Source organism: Schistocerca americana, chromosome X (genome assembly GCF_021461395.2).
Source record: "Schistocerca americana isolate TAMUIC-IGC-003095 chromosome X, iqSchAmer2.1, whole genome shotgun sequence".
In the NCBI taxonomy this organism is placed as follows: Eukaryota; Metazoa; Arthropoda; class Insecta; order Orthoptera; family Acrididae; genus Schistocerca; species Schistocerca americana.
The window spans coordinates 516435202-516461662 of NC_060130.1; the positions used below are offsets into that span (position 1 = coordinate 516435202).

The 26461-nt window shown below is 43.4% G+C and overlaps 1 protein-coding gene across 1 annotated transcript in view; it reads right to left on the bottom strand.

The window, feature by feature from the left end:
- Positions 1-528: 528 nt before the first annotated feature.
- The window catches only part of LOC124556109 (neuronal PAS domain-containing protein 4B-like), a 777800-nt gene continuing 751867 nt past the window's right edge, over positions 529-26461 (bottom strand). Inside the window, exon 4 of the mRNA XM_047130132.1 lies at positions 529-660. Within this exon, the coding sequence (XP_046986088.1) occupies positions 529-660 (132 nt within the window). The remainder of the gene's footprint in view (positions 661-26461) is intronic.

A 26461-nucleotide genomic window follows, 5' to 3' on the forward strand; every position in this document is an offset into this window, starting at 1 on the left:
GTCTCTGTTTACGAGGTCACTTGCTAGTTTAATCCCAACGGCTTCCTTAACAACACTACCCCGCTGACTGAAAGTGCACGCCAAACTTCTTGTGTTGTCAAATTCCAAAGTGTGACGAGTGTCAAGGCAGTAATCTGTAGTCGTCGATTATACTCTGAACAACTACCCTCAACGGTCCTAATAGTCTTACTAAAGTGTGACATGCCAGAACTGCAGGGACAACGTAGACACCAACCTTACACAAACTAAGATTATTATTTACAGCCGCTAAAAGTGCCATAATTTTAAACGGTAGTCGAAACACACGCTTTACACAACGTTTCTTCAAAATACGACCAATCCTATATTCCACATGAGTAACGTAAAACAATATGTAATCTGTTCCTGTGAAAACTAAAGGGCTTCTTTATGTTCAACGGAGGCTCTAACATTTCTGACCATCATCTCCAGGATTTCTTGCGACCCTGAAGACGTTGCGAAGAAACAGATGAGAGGTGAAGTGGAGATTGTTGGAGTTGGTGTTTTGCCTCAGCTAGGGGCGCATTTTCTCAGAACTGCAGAAGTACTCACCATGGAGTGGCCCAGGTACTCCGCCGCGTTGTCCGAGATGTAGAGCAGCTTCCCGTTCTGTGTCATCATCATCAGGAAGCCACTCAGCGCCTGAAACACACAATTGCGCCACACAATTAGCGCACCTGTCAGCGTTGCGGAGAACTTATTATTATTATTATTATCCTCATTCGCCGCATTTCCAGCGAGCGGCCGACGATTTGCGTTGCGGCCAACATAAAAATTAAAACTGGGGAAATTTTTCCAACTTTACACTATCACATTTTGTTCTCTAATCCGTCAAAATATTACTGTTTATGTAAACTACTGCTACACCTCATGTTCGCTGAAAGATAACTGCTAATGCTGAAAGGAAGAAGGAAATGTAAAATGGAAGCGCACGATCTGCATTGTTGTAATCATCAGTCCGAAGACTAATCTGATGCAGCTCTCCACGCCAGTTCATCCTCAGAAAGATTCTTCTTGTTTGCATACATGCTGAGGCCTACATCAATTTGAACGTGCTTACTTACTCAAGCCTTACCCTCCTTCCATGATATTTGACACCTTCCCCCCCCCCCCCCCCCTTCCACCACACTGCTCTCTGCTACCAGTTAAATGTTCAGGATTTGTCGCATCAAGCCGTCCCTTCTTTGTGTCCTACTTTATGCAGAACTGGATGGAGCCAGAAATTTTGTCTGGCAAAATATTATAACTTTTGATATAATTCAGCGATTACATATCAGAGAAATGATGTAACAAGATGCAATGAAAAGCGACTGAACACTTTTTCTTTATTGCAGTCAGCTCAAGACGGATAACCAATAGTAACAGAAAAGCGTCCTGTTTTGTCACTGAATCTTTCGGTAAGCTTGACATTGTTACGCGAATCCTCAGCAAAGTCCAGTAACAGACGCTACAAGACAAGCGTTGCGTATCACGGAGATGGTCCGTTGAAATTCCGAGAGCGCACTTTTCAAGAAAATAGGGGAAACGTAGCACGAGGGAACTTAAAAAAGCAAGTTACACATTGTTATGGCAGATCAAGAAACATTTATCACACGCTGCCCTATACATTAACGTGACACAGATACATGACACTACTTTCAATAGTCACTAAGTCTCCATAAACAACGGTCGGAACGGTTTACCAATCTATCCATTCCTCGACAGCAGAAATCCCTTCCTTGGTCCCGGAGACATTCGAAAACTGGTGTGTGAACCTTCTCATCGTTGGAAAATCTGTTACCCATCAGATATTGTTACGGCTTCTGGAAGAGATGGAAATCACGTTGTGCAAGATATTCCTCCCTACGCGATCATTATCACCCGTGTCTGTACGGCCTTGGTCCAATTATTGGTACCATTTCACTGCGGTTGTATGTGACATTACATTCGGTCCATAAAACGTCAGAATTTCGCCTTGACTGTGTGGAATTTAGACGTTTTGGCAAGAAGCATCGTACTGTCTCGCGAACCTCAACTTTAGAGTACGCTTCTAACCGTCACCCCATTTCACGGCCACACTGTAATGACCCTGTTATATTTACCGTAGCAGAGCTGTCTCTGCAGGAAACGCAGAACATGTACTCTCTTCTGACAATGCGCCACTCTTGTTCCGCAATGCTCATAGCATAGGACGAGAGTGTGACTTACTTTCTGAAGTCCCTACGTACTTTCTCCCACATATGCCTCACGAAATGACCACAACGAGAAAACCAGAGAAACTGGAACTCGTACACAGACTTACCGGTAGACGTTGTTTCGACATACCACGCCACACAAATGGAATAGCGAAATGGGACAATGACAGTGGTACCAGCACACATGCGGTGGCTTGCAAAGTGTAGATGTAGATGTAATATAGCCTACATTTAATTTACTGGGAACGAGAGAGAGAGAGAGAGACTAGCATCAATTCATTCCTTTTTAAGTCCTGGCTACTGTGTAACAATGAAATCTTGAAACATATGACGGGATGTCGGGATGTTACACAGTCCCTAAGCACACGCCGCTGCTGCTGCATGTTTACTTGCAACAGAGCACAGTGCCGCTAGTCCCATTCCGTGATCGTCGATTAAGAGACCAACATCAACACCGTTCAGATCCGGCAGCGGTTGTATTATTAGTCAGAACTGTGTACCAAAATTACAAGCTAAATGTACATTGATATGCAATTGTCCTTCAGTACTATTCAAATATGAAAAGCTATTCGTCTACTCCGTGGCAGTAAAAAATATTCATTTTCATTCAAGTTGACGTCGAATGCGCCGACGAGGATGTCTCAAATGTTTTTTTTTTTTTTTTTTTCCCCACGACAACATATATTCCCAGTCTCGAACTTACTGGCGGACAGAGAGAGAAGAAACATAAACTTCTCTCAAACATCTGTCCTGTCATAACTGTCTACCTGTACCAATATATTCTGTAGCCTTGTTCTTTATACTCTATAACAGTACCTAATACTTTTATATTTACATATCCATCAACTTTAAACTCCATGGCAGATTAAAACTGTAAGCCGGATCTAGACTTGAATCCTTCAGCTTCGGTAGGAATGCTATTAACAACTGAGTTACCACGACACGTCCTCACAGCTTCAGTTCTCTCAGGACAGTTCTTCCCCTTCCCAAGTTCGCAGAGGCTCTCCTGCACACCTTGACGCACTACCGCTCCTGGAAGGAAGAATACAGGAGAAATAGCTTAGCCATAGCCAACGGGATTCCTTCCGGAATAAATCCTTCATTCTGAAGCGGAGAGTGCAAAGTTGTGAAACTTCCTGAGAGATTAAAACTTTGTGATTGACTGGGATTAGAGCTCGCAACATTAACTTTCGCGGACAATGGTCTTAACTGACTGTGCTATCTATGTAATATTCACGATCGGTCCTAAGAGCTTGAAATCCACCATAACGTCTCCCCTACTTTCCCAATTTCGCAGAACCTCTCGTAACTGAACTACGAGTCCTGGAAAAAAGTACCCTGCCAGATCATACGTATCCGATCACCCCTATGTAATGAGACATTGACCACTAAATGACAGGAGAGTTGGATCCAACAGTATAAAAGGAGAAGAAAGTACTGTGTGGTCAGTAGAGAAGCGGTAGCAGAATGGGTCGGACAGGAGAGCTCATTAACTTTGGACGTGGACTATTCGTTGGATGCGACATCATTAACAACCCCAACAGCGACATTTGAACCCTTCTAAGGCTGCCCTCGTCAACTGTTAGTGATGTCATTCTGATGATGAAAAGTGTAGGAACAACCACAGTTAAGCCAAGATCAGTAAGACCACAGGTACTGACGAACAGGGACGTCGGGCATTGAAAAGAGTTTTTTGAAAAAAACTGGCATGAAATTAGTAGGAGGAATCACTCGTCAGTTACAAAGTGCTACCAGCAGTCCAACTAACACAATGGTTGCTCGTAGGAAGTTAAAAGAATGGGGTCCAATGGTCGAGCAGGTCCTCTAAGCCACACATTTCTGCAGTCAGTGCCAAGCGACGCTTGTGATTGTGTCAGGAGCAACGCCACCGGACAGTGGATGATTGGAAACGAGTGATTTGGGTTGATGAATTACGCTTTGTCCTGTGGCAACCTGATAGATGGGTTTGGGTTTGCGTTTGGTGAATGCCTGGATAACTTAACCTGCCACCACGTGTAGTGTCAAAAGTGAAATATGGAGGAGTTGGTGTTGCGGTATGGGAGTGTTTTTCGTAGTTGGGGTGCGGTTCGCTTATTGTGATTAAAAATAGGTTGCATGCGGAAGAATATGAACACATTTTACTGTTTTGTGTACTGCTTATAATAGAGAAACATTGCAGAGAAAATGATTGTTTGTATCAACCTGGCAATGCAGTGTCTCATATGGCAGCATCTGTAAGGCAATGGTTTGCGATCAATAATGTTCTTGAACTGGTCTGTCCTCTCCAGAACCCCGAACTGAACCCAATGATTGGGAAGAGTTAGAACATCGACTTCACTCCAGATCCCAGATTCAACACTACTTACCTTCTCTGGTTTCGGCTGTTGAAGAAGAATTGGCTGCCATTCCTTCACAGACATCAGAGAAGTAATTGAAAGCATTCCGACCACAGTTCAAGCCATCATAAAAGCGGCACCCCATATTAAGGTCCATTAATAGGTGTCCAGATACTTTTCATCAAGTAGTGTATATCGCGGTAGGACAGATGTATCGGCATAACTGAACCTGTGAGTCCCGGTCGGGCACACAGTTTTAATCCACCAGGAATTTTCACCACGATGCACACTTCGCTGCAGAATGAAATGTTCGTCTTACAAACTTCCTTGGTTACTTTGTTAAAAAGACTTTACAGCTGCTATAAAATAAGTTCTGTAATCATTTCTACCTACCAACTGGTCAAACCACGGACCCGATTTAGGCACTAGACGGCACATCTTAAAGTGAAATGCAAGAAATAAAAGTATATCACATATGTTTCATAATGAATCCTTCTGAACCCATTACTCGTGGCAGTACCTATAGGGAGACGTTAACAGCCCCGTTACACGTGCGGCGCACTACGTATATTAAGCGTAATAAAGATTGTCTGGCCGGTCAGAGCAATGCACAGCGCCTGCCGAGTTTTCTCGGATCAGCTTGTGAAAGACGTTAGCGTGGGATGCAGAGCAGCGATACCCACGGCGTACACATGTTACCGGGCAGCGGCCGCCAGTGACATCAGTGGCAACCGTAAAGATAGCGCCCCGCATTTACGAGCGCGTAAATCCCACCATCGGTCGCTCTTTTAGTGACTGCCACAGCTGACCGCCAGCTGAGCTCATCCGGGTAGCAAAAAGATGGAGAACACGAAGACGCGGAGAATACAGCTTCGGTCGGCATTCCCATTACAATCTAACAAATGTGTGAAGAATACGCTAAACTGAGATGAAGCAATGAGGCTGACCTGGATTCAAACCAGAAACTATGTATTTTGTGAGAGATTCTATTACTGACTAAACTACCTAGACACGACTCACGACTCGCCTTCACAGTTTTGCTTCCGTCATTACCTCTCTGCTGCCTTCCAAACTTCTCAGAAACTCTGCTGAATACATTGCTGGTCTAGTGCTCCTGGAAGAACTGGGTTAGCCACAGCCTAGGGGATTGTTTGCCTGATGAATATCTCACTCTTCAGCGCAGCTTCAGTTGTTTTGAAACTTTCTGGGAATTTAGGACTGTGTGCTAAACCGGGATTCCAGCTCGGAAACCTGACTCTCGCGAGGAATACTTATACCGTACAAGTTACAGGGTGTTTCACAATGTTTCGACTGTTTGAAATTTGAATAACGCACACTAAAAACAAGATACAGTGACGGTGGCACTGTCTATTAGTAGTGCGGATTGTCGAGTTTCATCCCGTATGCAGGTCAATAATCATGTCGAACTAGTCGAAACAACATCGTGCGTTCGCGGTGGTGCTCTGTTGTCGCTACGGAAAATCTGTCGTGCTCGTGCAATGTGCCTTCCGTAAGTATTTTAAGATTCGGCCGCGATATCCAATTCCTGCTCGCGGAACAATAATGGATTAGGTAACAAAACTTCCGTACAACTGCCTGTGCATCGAATCGCAAGTCAACCGGCCGCCAGAAAACCACCATCCGAACTCCCGAGACCATCAAACGTGTGCGTAGCAGTTAACAGACAAGTCCTGGTCGTTCGTTACGAAAACGTGCCCAAACGCTGAACATTTAGCTGGTGTCTACTTATCTAATAGTCTTGTATGATCTGCATTATCTCCTCCAGCAGTTACGAAATATGTGTTCTAAAACTGGGTGATCCACCTCGAGTATTGTGTATCAGCGAATGGTCGTCATTTCTCCGATGTAATATTCCATAAATGAACTTGAATAAATGTCGTGCCTTGTGTAAAATGTTCAACTTTGTTTCGCGATTAGTTTGCATGTAATTCAAATTGGAAATCGTGAAAACATTGTAAAACGCCCTGTTTTAAGGCACAACAGTCTTCGCAGAAACTCCTCTACATACGTTGCTGGCCTACGTCTTCTGGAAGAAAGGATATTACGGATAAATGACCTATCCACTGCTTAGTGAATTGTTCATAGAGTGATCTTTTACTCTGCAGCGGAGTGCGTGCAGTTTAAAACTACCTGATAGGCTAAACACTCTGTGCCGGACCGGGACTCGAAGCCAGAACCTTTACATCTGCGAACCTGGCTGCTGTCACCATTACCCTCTGAAAGTCAAGATTCCGCCTTCGAGTCGCAATCCAGCACGCGGTTTTAATTTGGCAAGAAGTTTCAGAACTCATGTAATCCATTCTCATTCCGCGTGACAGCATTTTCCACCACCAAAATACGTGACCTATAGGAGGAGAAATGGTGTCGTAGTTTATTATCATCAAACTGCACGCCAGTGTCCTCTCAATTCCAAATTTCCGCTCTGTCTCTTATAAAAATCGGTTTAGACTAGAAACAAAAAAAAAACTATCAAATGTATAACACGCTTGCTTCAGCATATCGACAGGTCCCCTGAAATTTAGGTGATGGAGTGGTAAGGCACTGGAGTCGTGTTCGGAAAGTCGACGGTTCAGATTCCCGCCCTTCCGTCGAGATTAAGTTTTCCGTGATTTCCCTAAATCCCTGAAGGTAGATGCTTGAATGCTTCCAGTGGAAAGGACACAGATGATTTCCTTCTAAATCCTTCCCAATCCGAGTTTGCGCTCCGTCTCTACTAAGCTCGTCGTCTACGTGACATTAAATCCTAATCTACCTACCTCTCCTTGGTCACATTGATCATAGAAAAGGGACAACATATGGCCATCTATACTCTAAAGAAGAAAGAAATTCCGTAAGTATATGTCGCCATTCACATGCCAAGCGCAGAGTTATTTCAGTTGAGTGCAGGACCCGATAGGAAGTAATGGGTCATGCAGTCCGCACACTGTGACACAGGCAGACGCTTTGAAGCCGGAGCGTCGGCGAGCAGGTAGCATCTGCTACGCCCTCTGCAGGGCTGTAACCTGTTGTTGGCCCTCATCATTCCGCCCGCTGCTCCTCAATCATCGCATGCAATTTCAGAGGTCAGCGCCGAGGGCGCAGTCTAGCTTTGATTCCCATGGCTGGCAGTCTGGGTCTCGGCTCTGCTCGGGTCGTGTGTCGTCGGTCAGAGTGATCAAGCAGAGCTTGTAGGTAAATGTGGAAAATCCTCGATCTAAAAAGATACTGGCGGAATTTATTAACTCGAAACACAAAATACGTAAATAACATATTCTGGAGCAAACTATACAGAGAAAAGTGGCCACCTTCCACGACAAGTAATTCTACATCTAGCAGGCCGAAGTGGCCGTGCGGTTATAGGCGCTGCAGTCTGGAACCGCGAGATCGCTACGGTCGCAGGTTCGAATCCTGCCTCGGGCATGGATGTGTCTGATGTCCTTAGGTTAGTTAGGTTTAACTAGTTCTAAGTTCTAGGGGACTAATGACCTCAGAAGTTGAGTCCCATAGTGCTCAGAGCCAGCCAATTCTACATCTAGATCCATAATCTGCAAGCCATGTTACCGTGTATTCTATTTGGTAACTTCTCCCATTACTAATCGGATAATTCGCATTTATTGACTATGTTCGTGTTAGCCTAATACGCGGTCCAGTCACATTAATTTGACTATGCACCACCACGTGCTATAATCACTCACAGACGGCATGTGGCAGCACTAGCAGTCGAGGGTACATAAATCATGTTGGAAGGACGCGGGAAACAATGTAGTTGTTACCAGAATGATATTTTCACTCTGCAGCTGAGTGTGCGCTCTTATGAAACTTTCCTGGAAGATTAAAACTGTGTGCCGGACCAAGAGTCGAACTCGGGACATTTGCCTTTCGCGGGCAAGTGACCTACCATCTGAGCTTCCCAAGCACGGCTCACGCCCCGTCCTCACAGCTTTACGTCTGCCAGTACCTCGTCTACTACCTTCCAAACTTCACAGAAGCTCTCCTGGGAACCATACAGAACTAGCACTCATTCTGGAAACATCCCCCAGGCTGTGGCTAAGACATGCCTCCGCAATATCCTTTCTTCCAGTAGTGCTAGTTCTGCATGGTTCACAGGAGAGCTTCTGCGAAGTTTGGAAGGTAGGAGACGAGGTACTGGCGGAAGTAAAGCTGTGAGGACGGGGCGTGAGTTGTGCTTGGGGAGCTCAGTGGTAGAGCACTTGCCCGCGAAGGGCAAAGGTCCCGAGTTCGAGTCTCGGTCCGGCACACAGCATTAATCTGACAGGAAAGTGTAGTTGTTATCGTAATGCGAAAACGGACCGATTTATCTTCTGTCCAAACGGCATGATCAGTAGCTTTCGGGCCAATGGTAAAAGTATTACCGAAACGACTAAGTTTGTAAACTGTTCGCGTGCCACCGTGGTTAAAATATACCGTGCATGTCAAAACGACGCTATCCAAAACCGGTGCTGAGGCAACGGTGGTCCACCACGGGCCACTGACGACACGGGTGAACGACAGCTGCGGAAATGTGTACTGGCGAATAGACTTGCAACCGTCGAGCAACTGCAGCTCATATAAACCGAGGAGCTACCAGCAGTGTCTCCTCAACGACCGTTCAGCGAATGTGGCTGCGTATGAGCCTGCGCAGCAGGTGCCTGGTTCGTGCAACTACGCTGACTGCTGTTCATCGAAGAGGAAGGCTGAAATTTGCATGCAAATACCGCAACTGGACATCCACCGAATGGCGACAGATGGCAGTTTCAGTTGACTCACGTTTTGTGCTCCATCGGATAAATGGCAGTTGGCGTGAACCGGTGCGAAATGTATGACAGCAAAGGGGTGCAGGCAGGAGGAGCGGCATCCCTCAGAAGGACAATGCAACGTGCCACGCAGTTCACAATGTATTTATGTGTGTAGTTCAAAGATACCTAGGAATGACGACAGACTGGAAGCTAACGTGCAAGGCGTATGTGAGCGATCTCCTGAAGCCGACAGCAGTCACTTTTGCGATTAGAGTAATGTCCACTACCAGCACAGGTTGCAAACTTTTATTTCTTGATAACATATGGGTTAAACTTAGGCTAAATTCAGCTAACCCACAGAGAATGTTTTTAATTTTAAAAAAAAGAAAAGAAAACAGTGATCTGAGATATACGTGGTGTTAATCCATTATCCTCATGTAGAGGATCTGGGAATTCTTATGCAGTCTTGGCAGCACACCTACTTGTTTAGATGATGCTAACACCATGGAGGAAAGAAGCGTAGCGTTCAACGACCGTCGGCAGCGAAATTATTTGAGACGGAGAGCACAATCGATCCATCCACAGGAACAATTAAGGAATTTGTCTTACGCAGTTTAGAGAAACCACGAAAAATCTAAAACAGAATGGTCGAGTGGGTTCTGAACACCTACCCTCCGGATCGCATCTCAAGTCCCTTAACCACTCTGCCACGCCGCTCGGCTCTTCCGAAAGGAGCAGCAGTGTCCTTTTTTTTTATCACAACACAGAAGAACTATATTTAAGTTGTGAACACGTTAGTAAGTACTGTGCAACACACATTTTCAGTACGGTTCTACAGCAGCCGAAGTCTTTTATTGACAAACAATGGGATTTCACATTCAAGTTGAAGGCCACTTCAGATTAAATCAGTTGTGTTATGTCAATGTATTTAATTGAAATGAATATAATGTTAGACATTATACAAGTGGGTGAAGTCAACTTGATTGCATTATGATTATTGAAATTGCCTAATCAGATTTTAAATGTACGAAGAACAGTTCATTAAAGAAGATTCGGGTTTGTTTATATACTTCAGGAATCCTACTTTTATCTTCTAAGGTTTTCCGAAATAATTCCCCACGAAAGGCTTACCATCGCCTGTCATACGCCCATTCCTCGTCCGTGATAAAGAAACGTGAAATGAATACTGTTTCAATATTGTTATTGTTGTCAGTGGCCGTGATATTCTAGCGGACAGAGCACTAGACTCCAGCTCTGGAAGTCCTTCCTTCAACCCTGGGTAGGAGTTAGGACTTTTTGTCGCTCCAGTCTCTGGAGAACGGCATCAGACCCATTCAGCCTATTATCAAATTGAGTACCGTGGATCTTTCCCGGGGGTAAAAGGTCGCTGGGACGACTGGCTTGCCACCCTCCCCCTCCTAGATCCGCGGTGAACGAAAAAATGCGCTCTGCTTGCTGGCCAGCCTGATTGTGGTTTTTAGGCGGTTTCCCACATCCGACTGGGTGAATACCGGGACGGTACCCAAGTCCCACCTCAGTTACACAATTCGTAAGCATTAAGGAAACTTTAGCACACTTTCACATAAATCATATTACACGCACACAGTTGAGGTATACACTTTGCATCCTGGGGCAGTAAGGACATCCAAGTATCCCTGAACTTAACTCTGCAGGTCCCTTAATAGCCATGCCGATCCTGCGTATGTGCGGTACAAAGGCAGGAGAAGAAGGAGATAATAGTAGCAGTAGTAGTAGTAGAAGAAGAAGAAGAAAGATTTTCGTATTTATACTCGCTATGGAATTTCTTATCTAGACGTATTAATACTCTGATTTTTTTCTTATTGAAATAGAGATATAGCTCATTTCCAGCGACTCAGTTGTGAAGGAAAGTATCAGTCTCACTCTTATCGAAGAAATCGTTCCAGCACCTGTAATAATTTAATTAAATCATAGAACATTCTAAAACATAACGGCAGGTTTTCAATAAATCATCTAAATAGATATTAAACGGAGAAGCTGAAAGACGATAGCCTTATCTAACCGCTTTGCAAATTTCAATTCCTTCTGTCATCTCATCTCCTATCCTTACGTTCACTTGTTGTGTCGTATATAGATCTAGCATAAGCTTAGATTACGACACGCACATAACGACAATGAACTGTCGATGTCTCAGTGATGAATCAGCAACCGAATAACTGGAAGCAACCATCATTCTGACAAGGACGACGGTTAAGAACCTACCGTAAGAGTCAATTGTCTGCCAGTGTCCTCCAGTTAAAGTACTGCTCTCCTGTGTGTTTACTATAGCAGTGACATCATTACAAAAAGTGTTGCATAGATTGTGTTCAATGGTAAGCGATACATTGCACTCTCATAGGAGGAAACGTCCGTCGATAGGTCCACTGCCAGTTTTGGATAAGCTCAAATGGCTCTGAGCACTATAGGACTCAACTGCTGTGGTCATGAGTCCCCTAGAACTTAGAACTACTTAAACCTAACTAACCTAAGGACAACACACACATCCATGCCCGAGGCAGGATTCGAACCTGCGACTGTAGCAGTCGCACGGTTCCGGACTGCGCGCCTAGAACCGCGAGACCACCGCGGCCGGCTTTGGATAAGCGAGAACAACTTATCATCTGATATTTAACATTTAGAAGAATCGTTATTTGTGGACACTTTTCCAAAAGTACTTCTCATAAAAAATTAGAAATTGCTTCGGGTAGGAGCTGGTGTTTTGGCTTTTTCCAGGCAGTGTGTCACACAGCGCTGTTTACTCGCGGAGCGAGGTGCGTAACAAACTCCTGCGGCGCTGCAGATAGCATCAGTTCAGGAGCAACGAGTGGCATTTGGGGCTTACGAAAGACAGGCAGCACGCGATCGTTGCGTGATACCTTTGTTGCTTTCCTCGCTCTACACGGCGAAACCAGTAGCGCCGACTCCGAGGAAGACATCGAAACTGCTCTTTAAATCAGAGCATTAGGTCAGCAGACTAATGTTCACGCTGATGGATAATTTTCGAGGTTGTCCGGCGTAAGAAATATATTATAGTACTGAGACCAGTGGCATTGTGCTGGCGAACCATACGAAGAGACTGTAGTTGATGTGAACAATATATCACATCAAGAACAGTCTCTTCTGTGTGAACAAGTTGATGTACAGTGTGTTTAAAGAAAGTGTCCCATATTTTTGCAGGAGATAGTACTGGTCAAAACTAGAAAAAAAATCTGATGAACGTATCTCCTGAAATAAATGCTTTTTGAGGAATGGTCGATTCTCTCATTTAACAGCCATCTGTCTGTTCACACTACAGAAGGTGGTTACCACTCATTCTTACACATTCTTCTGTCCTCCATCTCAGATAATTGAGAACTCGTGCAAACACACCTGGCTGCCGTCAAGTTTGCCCACATGCATGAAACACACACGCTCCTGTAACTTTCGCAGTTGTCAATGGGTGTGAAACACATCAATACCTTTAAATGCTGTCATTGCGGTAAATCTAATGGGCTAACGTCAGTTGAACGAGGAGGCCATGGTACGGGACCTATTTGACCAATCTATCACTCATAAAGGCCAGTGTTAGGTTCTTTCGTACAAGGTGTAGAAAGCGTTGGGGTTCCAAATGGTTCAAATGGCTCTAAGCACTATGAGACTTAACATCTGAGGTCATCAGTCCCCTAGGCTTAGAACTAATTTAACATAACTAACCTAAGTATACCAGACACAGCCATGCCCGAGACAGGTTTCGAACCTGCGACAATAGTGGCAGCGCGGTTCCGGACTGAAGCGCCTAGAACCGCTCGGTCACAGCGGCCGGCCGTTGGGGTTCCCTGTAATGTAGAAACCACATTCTTTGTCAACCACGATCCCTTGTCCATTTGTGAATTCCCATGTGTCTGTAGGTCGTTGGAACAATCTGCTGAATATTTGTTTTCGTATTGAATGCAGCAACGAAAATGTCATTCCGTGTACATGACGTTGCCTGCCAATTAACACTATACCAGTACACAATGTCTCCCATTTCGTCTGCGAATTACAGGACTTCATTTCACTGTTTACGCTCTTCACACTTCATGGTGTTGCTGGTCTAATTCTGAAAGTAGCAAAACCCCAAAACTACACCTATTGAATGGCTGAGATAGGAGCCAGTCACTAACTGTGATACCGCTGTGAGACACAACGTACAGAGACAAATAATAACCATTAGGAAACGAGCCACGAGCACCTACAACAGCGAGTACTTATCCGAAATTCTGTGTTAGCAGCTTCACTAGACCTCTAAAGAATGCCTATGAGCGTCTCTCCTGCAAAAGAACTTTACATCTTGTTGAACTGTTATGGGTAAACAATATTTCATCAAAGTAAAATACCTGAAAAATTTAACTGTGTAGCTACGATGAAAAAAACGAAGTCAATTATTGCACTTTCCGAGGCAAATGAAGTACCGGGTGATCAAAAAGTCAGTATAAATTTGAAAACTTAATAAATCACGGAATAATGTAGATAGAGAGGTAAAAATTGACACACATGCTTGGAATGACATGGGGTTTTATTAGAACAAAAAAAAGAAAAGTATGGCTAGACGCGTGAAAGCTCTCTTGTGCGCGTCGTTTGGTGATGATCATGTGCTCAGCCGCCACTTTCGTCGTGCTTGGCCTCCCAGGCCCCCAGACCTCAGTCCGTGAGATTATTGGCTTTGGGCTTTGGGGTTACCTGAAGTCGCTAGTGTATCGTGATCGACCGACATCTCTATGGATGCTGAAAGACAACATCCGACGCCAGTGCCTCACCATAACTCCGGACATGCTTTAGAATGCTGTTCACAACATTATTTCTCGACTACAGCTATTGTTGAGGAATGATGGTGGACATATTGAGCATTTCCTTTCTTTGCTCTGCTTACTTTGTTATGCTAATTATTGCTATTATGATCAGATAATGCACCAACTGTCGGACATTTTTTTAACTTTTGTATTTTTTTTTTTTTTGGTTCTAATAAAACCCCATGTCATTTCAAGCATATGTGCCAATTTGTACCTCTCTATGTACATTATTCCGTGATTTATTCAGTTTTCAAATTTATACCGACTTTTTGATCACCCGGTAGATAAAGGATGAAAAAAATGTTTGAGCCTAGAAGAATTGTTAAACTAGGGTTTCTGGAATACACGTAATTACAGGAGCTCGAGGCTGGTTTGTAGAATACTGATGGCAGCAGGCAAGAGAGCGATGCTGGAAGAAGCGCTTAGTCCAACGAAAATGATAGCCGGGTACGGATGTGGTATCTGCTTCAGAAAAGCTATGGCAATGCATCACTGGACAGCTTGCCTCGTTAATTAAAAGTCGTTTTGGTACCGATTACGCAATCAGTTGTTTAGATTAATTTTCTTAACTGATGCTATCTCCTTTGTTATGTGAGATTTTAACGTAAGTATAGGCGAATGCAGTGAGAGAGTTTGTCAAGTGTAACTAAAGACAACTAGCTTTTAACGTTTTTATTGTTAGTAATTGCTACTCATACACTGTTTGCCGTTTCAATTAGGTGTTGATAAGCTGTTGTTAGAGAACAAGGTCGCTGTGTACGACTTACACGATTGCAGCCATTAATTCCATATCTATTTCAGAGCGACTAGCGTTTATGGCACTGTGTCTGTACTTTGGTACGCGTAGTTACACATAGCACTAAATCTTTAGGCTTACCGTTTAATAGGATTTGTGAGGTACATTTGTATTTTTGTGGATTTAATCTGTACATGGGTTCAACGAGACCGTACATACGATGTCTATAAACTTTCAATATCACATAGTTTAAAACTGAATTCCGCTAAAGTTATGCAAGTGTTAGTGATACACATATCAAAATAATTTTTCAGTGATGGCATTTTAATTACTCAGCCTCCATCTGTGACGTCTAACAGGAAAACACGGGTCTCCTTGTGGAACTTTCTGACGGATTAGAACTGTGCGCCGGATTGAGGTTCGAAATCGAAGCCATGCTTTGCTCTTACCGACTGAACTATCCAGGCACTACCAGTCTCCACTGTTTAAATTCTGCAGTCAATTCTTTCCTAACTTCCAAATTTCACTAAAGCTTTTTTGTATACAGGCTGAACAATAATAAAACCGATAAACTACAGGGACGAATTCATGATTGGAACTGGAGGAAAAAAGATCCAATGAACATTTGTCCGGAAATGCATCGTTGCCACAGTAGATGACACTGAAGAATGAAAGTAACTCTGACCACGTGCCGTATGTTCATTGTGTGTTGCAGGCTGTGTGATTCACGCAGCGTACTGTAAGTGGCGGAATGGTCCGGTATTCATGTTGGGAACTAGCCGAGATGGTGTTTGCGTATGGTCAAGAGTACCTTTAAGATGACAACGATGCCGGCCGGAGTGGCCGAGCGGTTCTAGGCGCTACAGTCTGGAACCGCGCGACCGCTACGGTCGCAGGTTCGAATCCTGCCTCGGGCATGGATGTGTGTGATGTCCTTAGGTTAGTTATGTTTAAGTAGTTCTAAGTTCTAGGGGACTGATCACCTCAGAAGTTAAGTCCATAGTGCTCAGAGCTACTTTTTGATGACAACGATTCCGTTATCAACAACTCACTGAGTTTGAAAGGAGTCGTGTAATAGGGTTACGAGAAGCTGGACGGTCCTTCTGTGATATTGCAGGAACACTTGGCAGAATGTAGCCACCGTACATGATTGCTGGCAGCGGTGGTCAATAGAATGCACAGTCGCAAGATGACCGGACTCCAAACGTCCTCTGGCGCATCGCATTGCATCTGCAGTAGTAGTCTGAGCAAACGTTGGCAACACTATGACGCAACGAACCGGTAAAAATCGGTTACTTTAAGTGAAGGTCCGAGACAGACGCCCTGTAGCCCCTAACCAACATCGTTTACGATTTCAGTGGTATCAAGTAAGAACTCATTGGAGGGCAGGGTTGAGGTCTGTTGCGTTTTGAGATGAAAGCTGGTTCTACCTCGGTGCCACTGATGGCTGTGTGTTGGTTAGAAGGAGGCCAGTTGAGGGCCTGCAACCAACCTGTTTGTGTGCTAGACACATTGGACCTACACCTGGAGTTATGGTCTTGGGTACGGTTTCGTATTACAGCAGGAGCCCACTCTTGGTTATTCCACGCCCCCTGAATGCAAATTCATACATCAGTCTGGTGATTCGACCTGTTGTGTCGCCATTCATGAACTCCACTCCAGGGAGTGTTCTTCAAAAGAATAACGATCGCCCACATACAGCTGTTGTAACCCAACATGATCTACAGAATGTCGACATGTTGCCTAGTCCCGCTCGCTGACAGATCTGTCTCCAATCGAGCACATATGAGACATCGTCGGACGGAACTCCAGTGTCATCCACAACCAGCATTAACCGTCCCTGCATTGACCGACCAAGTGCAACAGGCATGGAGCTCCATCTCACGAACAGACATCTGGCACCTGTACAATACAATGCATGCACGTTTGCATACTTGCATTTAACATTCAGCCGTTTGCACCCCTTATCAGTGTACCAGCATTTCACATTTTCAATTGCTTATCTCGCGCTTACATTAACGCGTCGTTTTGCATTGTCAGTCACTTAAATATTTTACCTAGAAAAATGTATTCCCGAAAGTTCATTAATCTACATTAATTATTTTTTGATTTGCGACCTTTTTTCATCAGTGTATTTCTTGTGGAGACCTGCCATTGTTTCTCTGAGCGGGGTGAACTGAACACCGGCTAACGTTAATAACACGATATCGTAATTTTAGAAGCAACAGGGAGTGCAGCGGATGGGAGCACACTGTCGTTGCATACGTCGTTTATAATCAGACCCGACAACCGACGCGTTTACATCTGCAGAGAGCAAGGAATGCAAATCTGCCTCACATTTATGTGCGGAATTTCTAATGTCGTAGCGGAAAGTCGATGGTGTAATGCGAAGCAACACCACCGAACGTGTTGTACAACTGTAATTTCACGTCTCGAGGGCATAGTGTCGAAATCTATCGACCTTCTGTTCTCACCTCATCATTAACACGTCGACCTATTCTCTTTATACCCATTCTTTCAAAGTCCCGAGTTTCTTGCAAAGCACGAACATCGTTCGTTTTCCCTCTCAGATCCCTGAAACACAGCACCTTCGTTGGCTTCTTTTTTATGTTAATAAGCAATGGATAACATTGTAAAACGCTTAAATTACGGAACCTCATTTGCAAAAATTTGAATTCACTAGCGTTATATTTACTGTAGTCTTCATGAACTTTGAGTCGTGAAGTACAACTAACCCATTTCTGGTGAGCAGGTATTGATCTTTACTCAACATGACAGAGTTGTTGATCTCAAAGCATTTTAAAGACTGAAAAAAAACTTCTGTCTTAGACTGTATCCTCTCTTTTAAACCGATGTTCTTTTCAATTAGTGTGGGAAATCAAGTTGCCGGACCCATGACTCTCTCCATTGACGTCCGCAGCTCATGGTCTAGCGCCTAGCGTTGCTGCCTCTGGATCACGGTGTTCCGGGTTCTATTCCCGGCCGGGTTGGGAATTGTCTCTGACTGAGGACTGAGTGTCTGTGTTATCCTCATCATCATCATCGTCATTCGTGACAGAGGCTAGATTGGACTATGAGAAAGATTGGACTGTGGAAAAATTGGGACTTTGTATGGGCGCTGATGACCGCTTAGTTGAGCCCCCATCAAACCAAACATCCTCATCTCCACTGACTTTAGACTTAACGAAAACGCAGACGGGGAGATGTTGCATTATTCCATCCTTGACATCTGCTTATACACTGATCAGCCAGAATATTATGAACACCGACGTACTATCGATATAAACACGTCCAGGCGATAGCGTCACCTGGCGAGGAATGACTGCTAGTCAGACACACGCACGGTGCATTAAGTATTAGTGAGCGTGCTGTCCGTGCATAGAATATGGAAGCCGCACAAGCTGAGTTTCACCGAGGGCAGATTCTCTTGGCCCGGAGACTCGGCACAAGAATTTCGGAAAATGCAAGACTTGTCGCGGGTTCGATAACTGCTGTGGCGAATCCTAGGTGAAACCACATCCAGATGTCGCGAGGTTTGGCGGTCACCCCTCTTTACAGAAATTGGACGTCGTAGTCTAGGCAGACTGGTAAAACGGGACAGGTGGCGAGCTGTGGCGAATCTAAAATCAGACCTTAATGCTGGGCAGAGTACAAGTGTGACTGAACAAACGGTACACCGAACACTCGCAACGATGGGCCTCCGCAACCGACGACCCATTCAGGTGCCAATGTTAACACCACGACATCGGCAATTACGACTGAAATGGGCAAGTGACCATCGGCACTGGACGTTGGAGCAGTGGCAGAGCGCTGCATAGTCTGATGAATCCCGATACCTTCTTCGTCATGCCGATGGGAGGGTGCGAATCTGTCGTCATCCAGGGGAACAGCTCTTTGATGCCTGTACTGGGCGTCCGGTTCATTGTGTTCTGGGGAACATTCACATGGGTTCAAAAGATCCAAATGGCTCTGAGCACTATGGGACTTAGCTTCTGAGGTCATCAGTCCCCTAGAACTTAGAACTACTTAAACGTAACTAACCTAACGACACCACACACATCCATGCTCGAGGCAGGATTCGAACCTGCGACCGTAGCGGTCGCGCGGTTCCAGACTGTGGCGCCTAGAACAGCTCGGCCACTCCGGCCGGCATTCACATGGGTATCCACGTGTCCAATGGAGCTTGTGCAATGCACCATGACGGCTAAGGAGTATCATACACTGGTTACAGACCAGGCACACCTCTTCATGACGATCATGTTTCCCGACGACAGTGGCACTTTTCAGCAAGATAATGGGCCATGTTACATGTCCAGGAGTGTGATGGAATGGTTCGAGGAACACAGTGGCGAGTTCCAGTTGATGTACTGGCCCCCCAACTCGCTGTATCTGAACCCGATCGAAGACATACGGGATGAGATTGAAAGTGGCATCAGAGCTCACACCCCCCGCCCCCTCTCCCCGGGAATAACGGGAATTAGGTGACCTTTGTGCACAGATGTGGTGCCAAGTCCCTCCAGCAACGTGTCAAGGCCTCATTGGTTCCAAGCCACGATATGTCAATGCAGTTATCCGTTCCAAAGGTGGCCTATTAGGTTACTGGTCATAATGTTCTGGCTAATCAATGTATTTCTTCCCACTTTCCTTGATTTGCACACCCTTATTCGTAGATTTATGCGTTATAATTTTTTCATGCTTCCCTGCTTGTCTTTGTAGCACAACAAAGCCATCTGCGTAGGCTAGTCATTTACGACGCCCAGTCAGGTCTATATAGAATATGGAAGAAGGTAGGGTGTACTGTACCGTTTTGCTTGAACCCATATTTCATTTGATTTCTTTCAGTCATATCATTACTATACTGCGTCGTTCTTGCCGACCCATGTACACATTTTGTTGTTAGACTGAAGAATTTCATTTTATTTTATAATATTTATTTACTTTTTGAGTAGTCAACTCGCTAATGAAATTATAGAATAGATCCTATAATGCGGTTTTTTAAAATCGGTAAATGCGGTGTAAATGTTTATGTCACCCTCAGAATACTTTTACTATATTGTTTACAGTTGACCGCCCAGTCAGAAAATCTGTCTAGTAGTTCTGCAAGAACTGCTCAGGTCCTTTTGAAGTCTTCTTAACATAATCATTGAGAACATTATACATACCAGACCGAGAAGCTACAAATATGTGTGGTTGTCGCAGTCTGTCTTTTGGCATTTTAGTGACTTAGCATTATTGTGTATATGGTACGTTAAAAGGAAGATCATAAACACAAGCCGTTTCTGTTTCCTCTCAGATCCCTGAAACACCACACCTTCGTTATATACGTACTATATCTGTAAATAAGCAATGAATAACATTGTATAATGCTTGAATTACTGAAGCTCATTTGCAAAAATCTGAACTCTCTGACATTATATTTACTGTAGTCTTCCTGAACTACAGAAAGGCTCCTTAGCGAAGTCTGCAAACACATCACCAAACACAGGTGTTATCGCCCATTGCAGACTACATACGAGTACATGATCTTCTCCAAATTATACGCAAAACTGAGTCTCTGTTTTATAGTAGAAACCGTGTTGCAAACCATAGCAGTGCGCCACTGAAAGAACAAATTGTCCTGTGGTAGGCGTCTTCATTTTTTCCCGCACTTCGCTGCGAGGATGATCGCCAGCTTGTTACGGAAAATACTGGTGAAACCAAGGTAACGACTGACGATCGGAGTATCATCGAAGCGGCTGGTTGCGCCATGCCGTAAGCTATCCAGACTATCAGATTGCGACAGCCACCAGGCTGTGCCGTCACTCGATAAATCGTGTGGAATAGGGGGGTGCGGGGAGATAGCATCGCCAGGGGAGGCAATCGCTGGCAGGCTATCACAGCGGCCAACGTACACGCCGCATAAGTCAGGATGATAACTCGCCGCCTGCTCTCTAGATAAGAGCACCTGCTTTCTCAAGATCCGCCACCTCATCGTAATTATTCCCTTCACACACATGTGCAGAACAAGAATTAATCAAATATCTGTCTTCTCCACCATTTCTTTTTCCATTTCTGTTTTGGAAACTCATATGGAATAGAGGTGAACAAATAAATTGTAGTAATTGTACATTGGGTCGGAAATGAAATTAATCGAAATTATAAATTGCGTTTTTATGTTCTGCGATGTTTTTGAAAACTATGTTAGCTAGAACCCAGTTTAAATTTTCTCTCCATCATAAATCTTTCAGCTGGTAGGCGACTCTCCACCTGGGTCTGTTAGAAGCTAATTTCTTCATTTCTGCGTAAGTAGACACTTCTGCATTATGTATAACTTGTTTTAGAAATATCATTCGCAGTCTCCCTCGGGCTGTCTTCCCTTGTAATGTTTCTTTTAGGACGTTTACAAGGAACTGGTTGTGACGTATTAAGTGAGCAGTCCTGTCATGTCTCCTTCGCTCAATTGTTCCCCTACATGACCTTTCTTCGCTGATTCTTTGCAAGAATTCCTGCTTAGTGTTTTCATCTGTCCACTTTACTTTTAAAAGGCGCCTGCAGCGCCATAGCTCAAGAGGTTTAAATACTATATGTGAATGATTCCCAGATTATTGGCACATTCTTCACGGACTTGTAATGGGAACCCAGCGTACTGAATGAGAACGCGTTTCCGAAGCCAACATTTTTTTTACGCGGAACAAATATTTGAAGTAATTATTAGCTCTTCCTTTTCTGCCGAGTCAAAGATGGAAATACCTATCTACTTAAACAACAATCTCCTTTTTTGTGCGGACACTTTACACAGTTATAACTGAATAGTCTCCTTTTACAAGAGACCTTTCTTATTTCTCAGTGTCTCTGTGGGTAAAACCTTGGTCTGAAGTAAGACTAAAATTATTCGCTATGATTAGTAATTATTGCACTAACAGCCATCTAACTAGAGTGGTAAAGGTCTGACCGCTTTTGGTACCGTGGAACAGGTTGCAGGTCATTTGTGGAAGCAGACACGTAAAGTGCACCGCGTGTTACTCAGTGGTTTGTCCATAAGCAGTGGACACTGTTACGATAGTGGTTAGTTGGTTTCATTTGTAATAAGTACTAGCGTCACGGTGAATTATTACCGTTGGTTCTCTGCTTTTTGAGGCTTCAAGAGAGTGCTACCACTCGGCTGGTAACGCGAGAACACTTAGGAGTGCCCTCTGCCAGGAACTTAAGTGTGATTTGCAGAGTATCCATGTAGGAGTCTTCGCAGCTTTCTTTTCCAGTTATGGAGTTCAACGTGAAAACTCAACATTATCATTTACACAATACTAAAAAATTTCAGAAATGTTAGTTAGTAGCAACATGTAGCATATCTTGATGATAAAAGTGCGCAACAATATTTGCCGATTTCTATTACGACCAAATTTTCCTTTATGGCTACTCAAAATGAGGGCGAACAGATTTCGTCAAATAAAATTTTCTGATGTCTTAACAATCATATTTCAAATTTCTGATTTTTAATAAATCTGTGAATTTTGCTTTATGATTACTCAAAATGAGGGCGAACGGATCTTGTCAAATATATATATATATTTTAATTTCTTAACAATCGTTATTTCAAGTTCGTGATTTTCCATAAATCGCTTTAACTGAACTAAATGTGTGTAGTTATTTCAGTTTTAAAAAATATTTCAAGTATCCTAATCTGAATACCTAGGAGAAATCATCCAACCCTCTTCTTTAAATCTTGAAGCAAACAAAGCGAGAACCATTAAACTACAAAAAATTCGTAAAATAAACAGTCAGTGTCTCGTATCTCAAGACTAAAACATTACATCAGAAGAGTCACACCAGGAGCGTTATATTCACCAGCGACTGTAATTATTGGAGGTAAGTCGTTAACTAAAGACATAGAAAAAGGAGGAAAGGAACAATTTTGTTCCGGTTTGTATCGAGGGGATCTGGATGAGTGTGGAGTCTAACGAATTGTATTAAAATTTAGAGAAAATCTCTGACACTTTTAGGAAAAGAGGATTAAAATTTTATGAGCATATTCTCAGAATAAACGGTAATAGACTAACCAAAAGAATTTCTTACATTGCCGTCTGAATGACAGTTAAAAAAACGGATACTTGAAATCGAGAAGATCTTCAGGAAACAGACAGTACAAACATAGTTCTGCAGGTCAGAGCTGCATTCAAAATTCTAACTGACAAGCATTAGTTTACAGCTAAACCAAGTGTTACATCTAAGAGAATATGGGCAGAGGAACATCAGAAAAATCACAGTCAGATGGTGAAGTGATTTGGGGAGAAGAAGAAAGCAAGCACGTTAACGAAATAAGTTTAATCACGCTGCACAACTGGGCACAACGATATAAAAAAAAAGAAATAAGTGTAGTTCTTAACCATTTTCATGACTGCAATAAGAATAAAATATCTAAGGCATTCAAAATAAAAGCAGGTGCAAGGCACGGTGACGGCTTTAAACTGCGTCCTAGAGAAAATAGTATCAGAATCGAAACAAAAAGTAAAAGAACATGGGCTATCACTAATAAAACTGGGGACTATGAATAAAGGTACTGAAATTCACTGTCTAGCATTTGTGGATGGCTTTGCTATTGTTTCTGAAAACCTAACAAATGCAGAAATACAAATCAATCTCTTAGAAGAAATAACCAACAAAACAGGTTTAAGAATTTCTGGAAAAAGAAAAAAAATTGTAACAACCATAAAAAATTCTCCAGAAATCCTAGTAACAGATATTGGACAGATAAAGAGGGTTAATAAATTTAAATACGTGGGAGAAATGATTCAAGAAAATGTCTTAGAAAAATTCGCTGTAGAAGAAAAAGTACGTAAAATGGAGAGAGTATTGGATAACCAGGAACACTTACAACAGCAGGTCTCTGTCTAAAGCCGGCCTGTGTGGCCGTGCGGTTCTAGGCGCTTTAGTCTTGAACCGCGTGACCGCTACGGTCGCAGGTTCGAATCCTGCCTCGGGCGTGGATGTGTGTAATGTCCTTAGGTTAGTTAGGTTTAAGTAGTTCTAAGTTCTAGGGGACTGATGACCACAGATGTTAAGTCCCATAGTGCTCAGAGCCATTTTCTCTGTCTAAAAATTTGGAAATACAGCACTACAACACAGTAGTAAAACCAGTACGTCTTTATGCAAATGTATGTTTAGTACTGAATTACAAATTACACAGACTTGAAGAACAAAGGATAATCAGCCGAAAAATACTTGGTCCTCTCATAAATACAGAAGTACGGAAATTAAGAAGTAATGAAGAGGTCCAACGCAACACAGAAAACATAACTGAAACGTTACGGAAAGGTGACTGCTGCTTTTTGAACATTTATACAGAATGAACGACAACAGGTTAAACAAACAGATCTTTGAATATCTTTGGGACAAAAGGTCAACAATTGCCTGGATTCAAGAAGTTAGGAAAGATTTGAAAAGAAACAACACAGATGAAAGAGATGCAATAGAAAGAGAGATTTTTACAAAATGGCTCTGAGCACTACGGGACTTAACATCTGAGGTCATCAGTCCCCTAGAACTTAGAACTACTTAAACCTAACTAACCTAAGGACATCACACACAGTCATGCCCGAGGCAGAATTCGAACCTGCGACCGTAGCAGTCACGAGGTTCCGGACTGAAGCGCCTAGAACCGCTTGGCCACCGTGGCCGTCCGATTTTTACAAAGAAAGTGTTAATAAAGGCAGGTTTGCAAAGCATGAGGGAGAAGACGACAGGGTCAAAATTGTCTGAGGTGAGAAAAAGGATACATAGTGAGAAGGTAAAAGAATAAAAGAATACTGACGGAAGAAGAAAGAAGAACAAAGGAGGAAACTTTGAAATTGGCGCGTGGGCCGTTGACAACCCAAACACAAAATGAAAGAAAGAAGAAAATAGAAATAAAAGAACTTGAGAACATTCAAGACAAAGGAGCATTACGGAAGTTGTATAAAATGATAAACTAGAAATGACAATGACAGTGAATCTCAAGGATGAGGAAAACTGACTGTTTCGTACGAGAGTAAAGAATATTAAGCGGGCTGTAGACAGCCGACAAATTTAGGGGTAAAATTACAGTTTATATAATAGATAATGCATTAGCAACTGTCTTCTAGAAGTAAAAAACTGAGTAAATTTTCCAATACGCTAAGGTAATTTATTCCTACCGCTGAGATAGATTCCATGAAAGCAACTTGAACAATGAGACTGAAAAGTTGTTACTCAGTTCATATGTGACACTTAACGTCAGATATAAGAAGCGTAGGCTGCAAGAAACGAACAGACATCAACTGAAGTCGTTTGGTTAGTAACTTTAGCCTCATGTAGCTTGTTTCTTTGCTTTGGTATCAACGAACTTCTGTGCGACTACATCTTAAATTTATCTACATTAAGTGTCCATCTCAAGAGCCTACCATGCTCCTAAAAATTTTCCTACAATTGTAATAACAAAGACGAAGTTACGTGAATTGAAAGATCCGAATTTGAAGTATTGTTCAGCATGCAGTTTCAATTATTTGCATTCGTTCAACGACATTGAACATTATGACAGAAACTTTAAGTTTATAGTCACATTTTTCGGATTGTAATAAAACCTAATCTGCTGAAATAAGGAGCATCAATTGTCTATATCGATGACGCTCAATCAACGAACAAATAACCGGTATACGTTAGAGCATTTTAGAGAGTTAGTCCGCAAACTGTTAGAGGCTTCCAGCAGACGCACCGCGGTTGCTTGGACCCGCGCAACACAGAAGCGTTTTACATAATCAACAACAGATTCAATTAAAAGTGGAATCCGAAGAATAAGTGCACGCTTGTTCCCTTACTGCGAACGCTCTTAATGTGATCACGTGGTTAAACCAAATGATATACAAGAAAACATCAAATTGGATTGATTTGGGCCCATATCAATTGTAATTGTAGTGTGGATTGAGAAGAAGAGGGAAATAGGCGCGCCGACACAGGCGCATGCTTATAAAAGTGCATAATTGTATACATTTAGCTGCGCCAGTGTTGGCGTCCGCGCAGCAACGAACAATCTGTAGGCACCAAGTGGTCATCAGCGGCCAGCCACCGTGGGAATACATGTCAATGAGCAACTTGTCTTTGTGCGTATGATAATCGGGCACCTCTGGACATCATTCTCTCGCGGTCTTTCCAGCCTGATTGTGATTTTGTGGAGTGGGTCGGTCCGTGTTTTTCTTCCACTGCCTACCCACGGAGGAGACGAGAAATGAGTGTGAGCTGAATACCCTTTCTGTTCCACGCATTCTTTCCACTGCCGTAATGACCTGATCAGGAATTCCCGCCTTTGATACCTCACAATTCAGGAACCTCCACTGCGATCCGTCAGTGGTATCTTATATCAAATCTGCCGTCGAGACAGCTACTTTAACAAATCTTTCGTGCCTGCCGAAGTGGCCGGGCGGTTCTAGGCGCTACAGTCTGGAACCGCGCGACCGCTACGGTCGCAGGTTCGAATCCTGCCTCGGTCATGGATGTGTGTGATGTCCTTAGGTTAGTTAGGTTTAAGTAGTTCTAAGTTCTAGGGGACTGATGACCTTAGAAGTTAAGTCCCATAGTGCTCAGAGCCATTTGAACCATTTTTGAAATCTTTTGCACAGAACAAACTTAGACGGAAATACTTTTTACT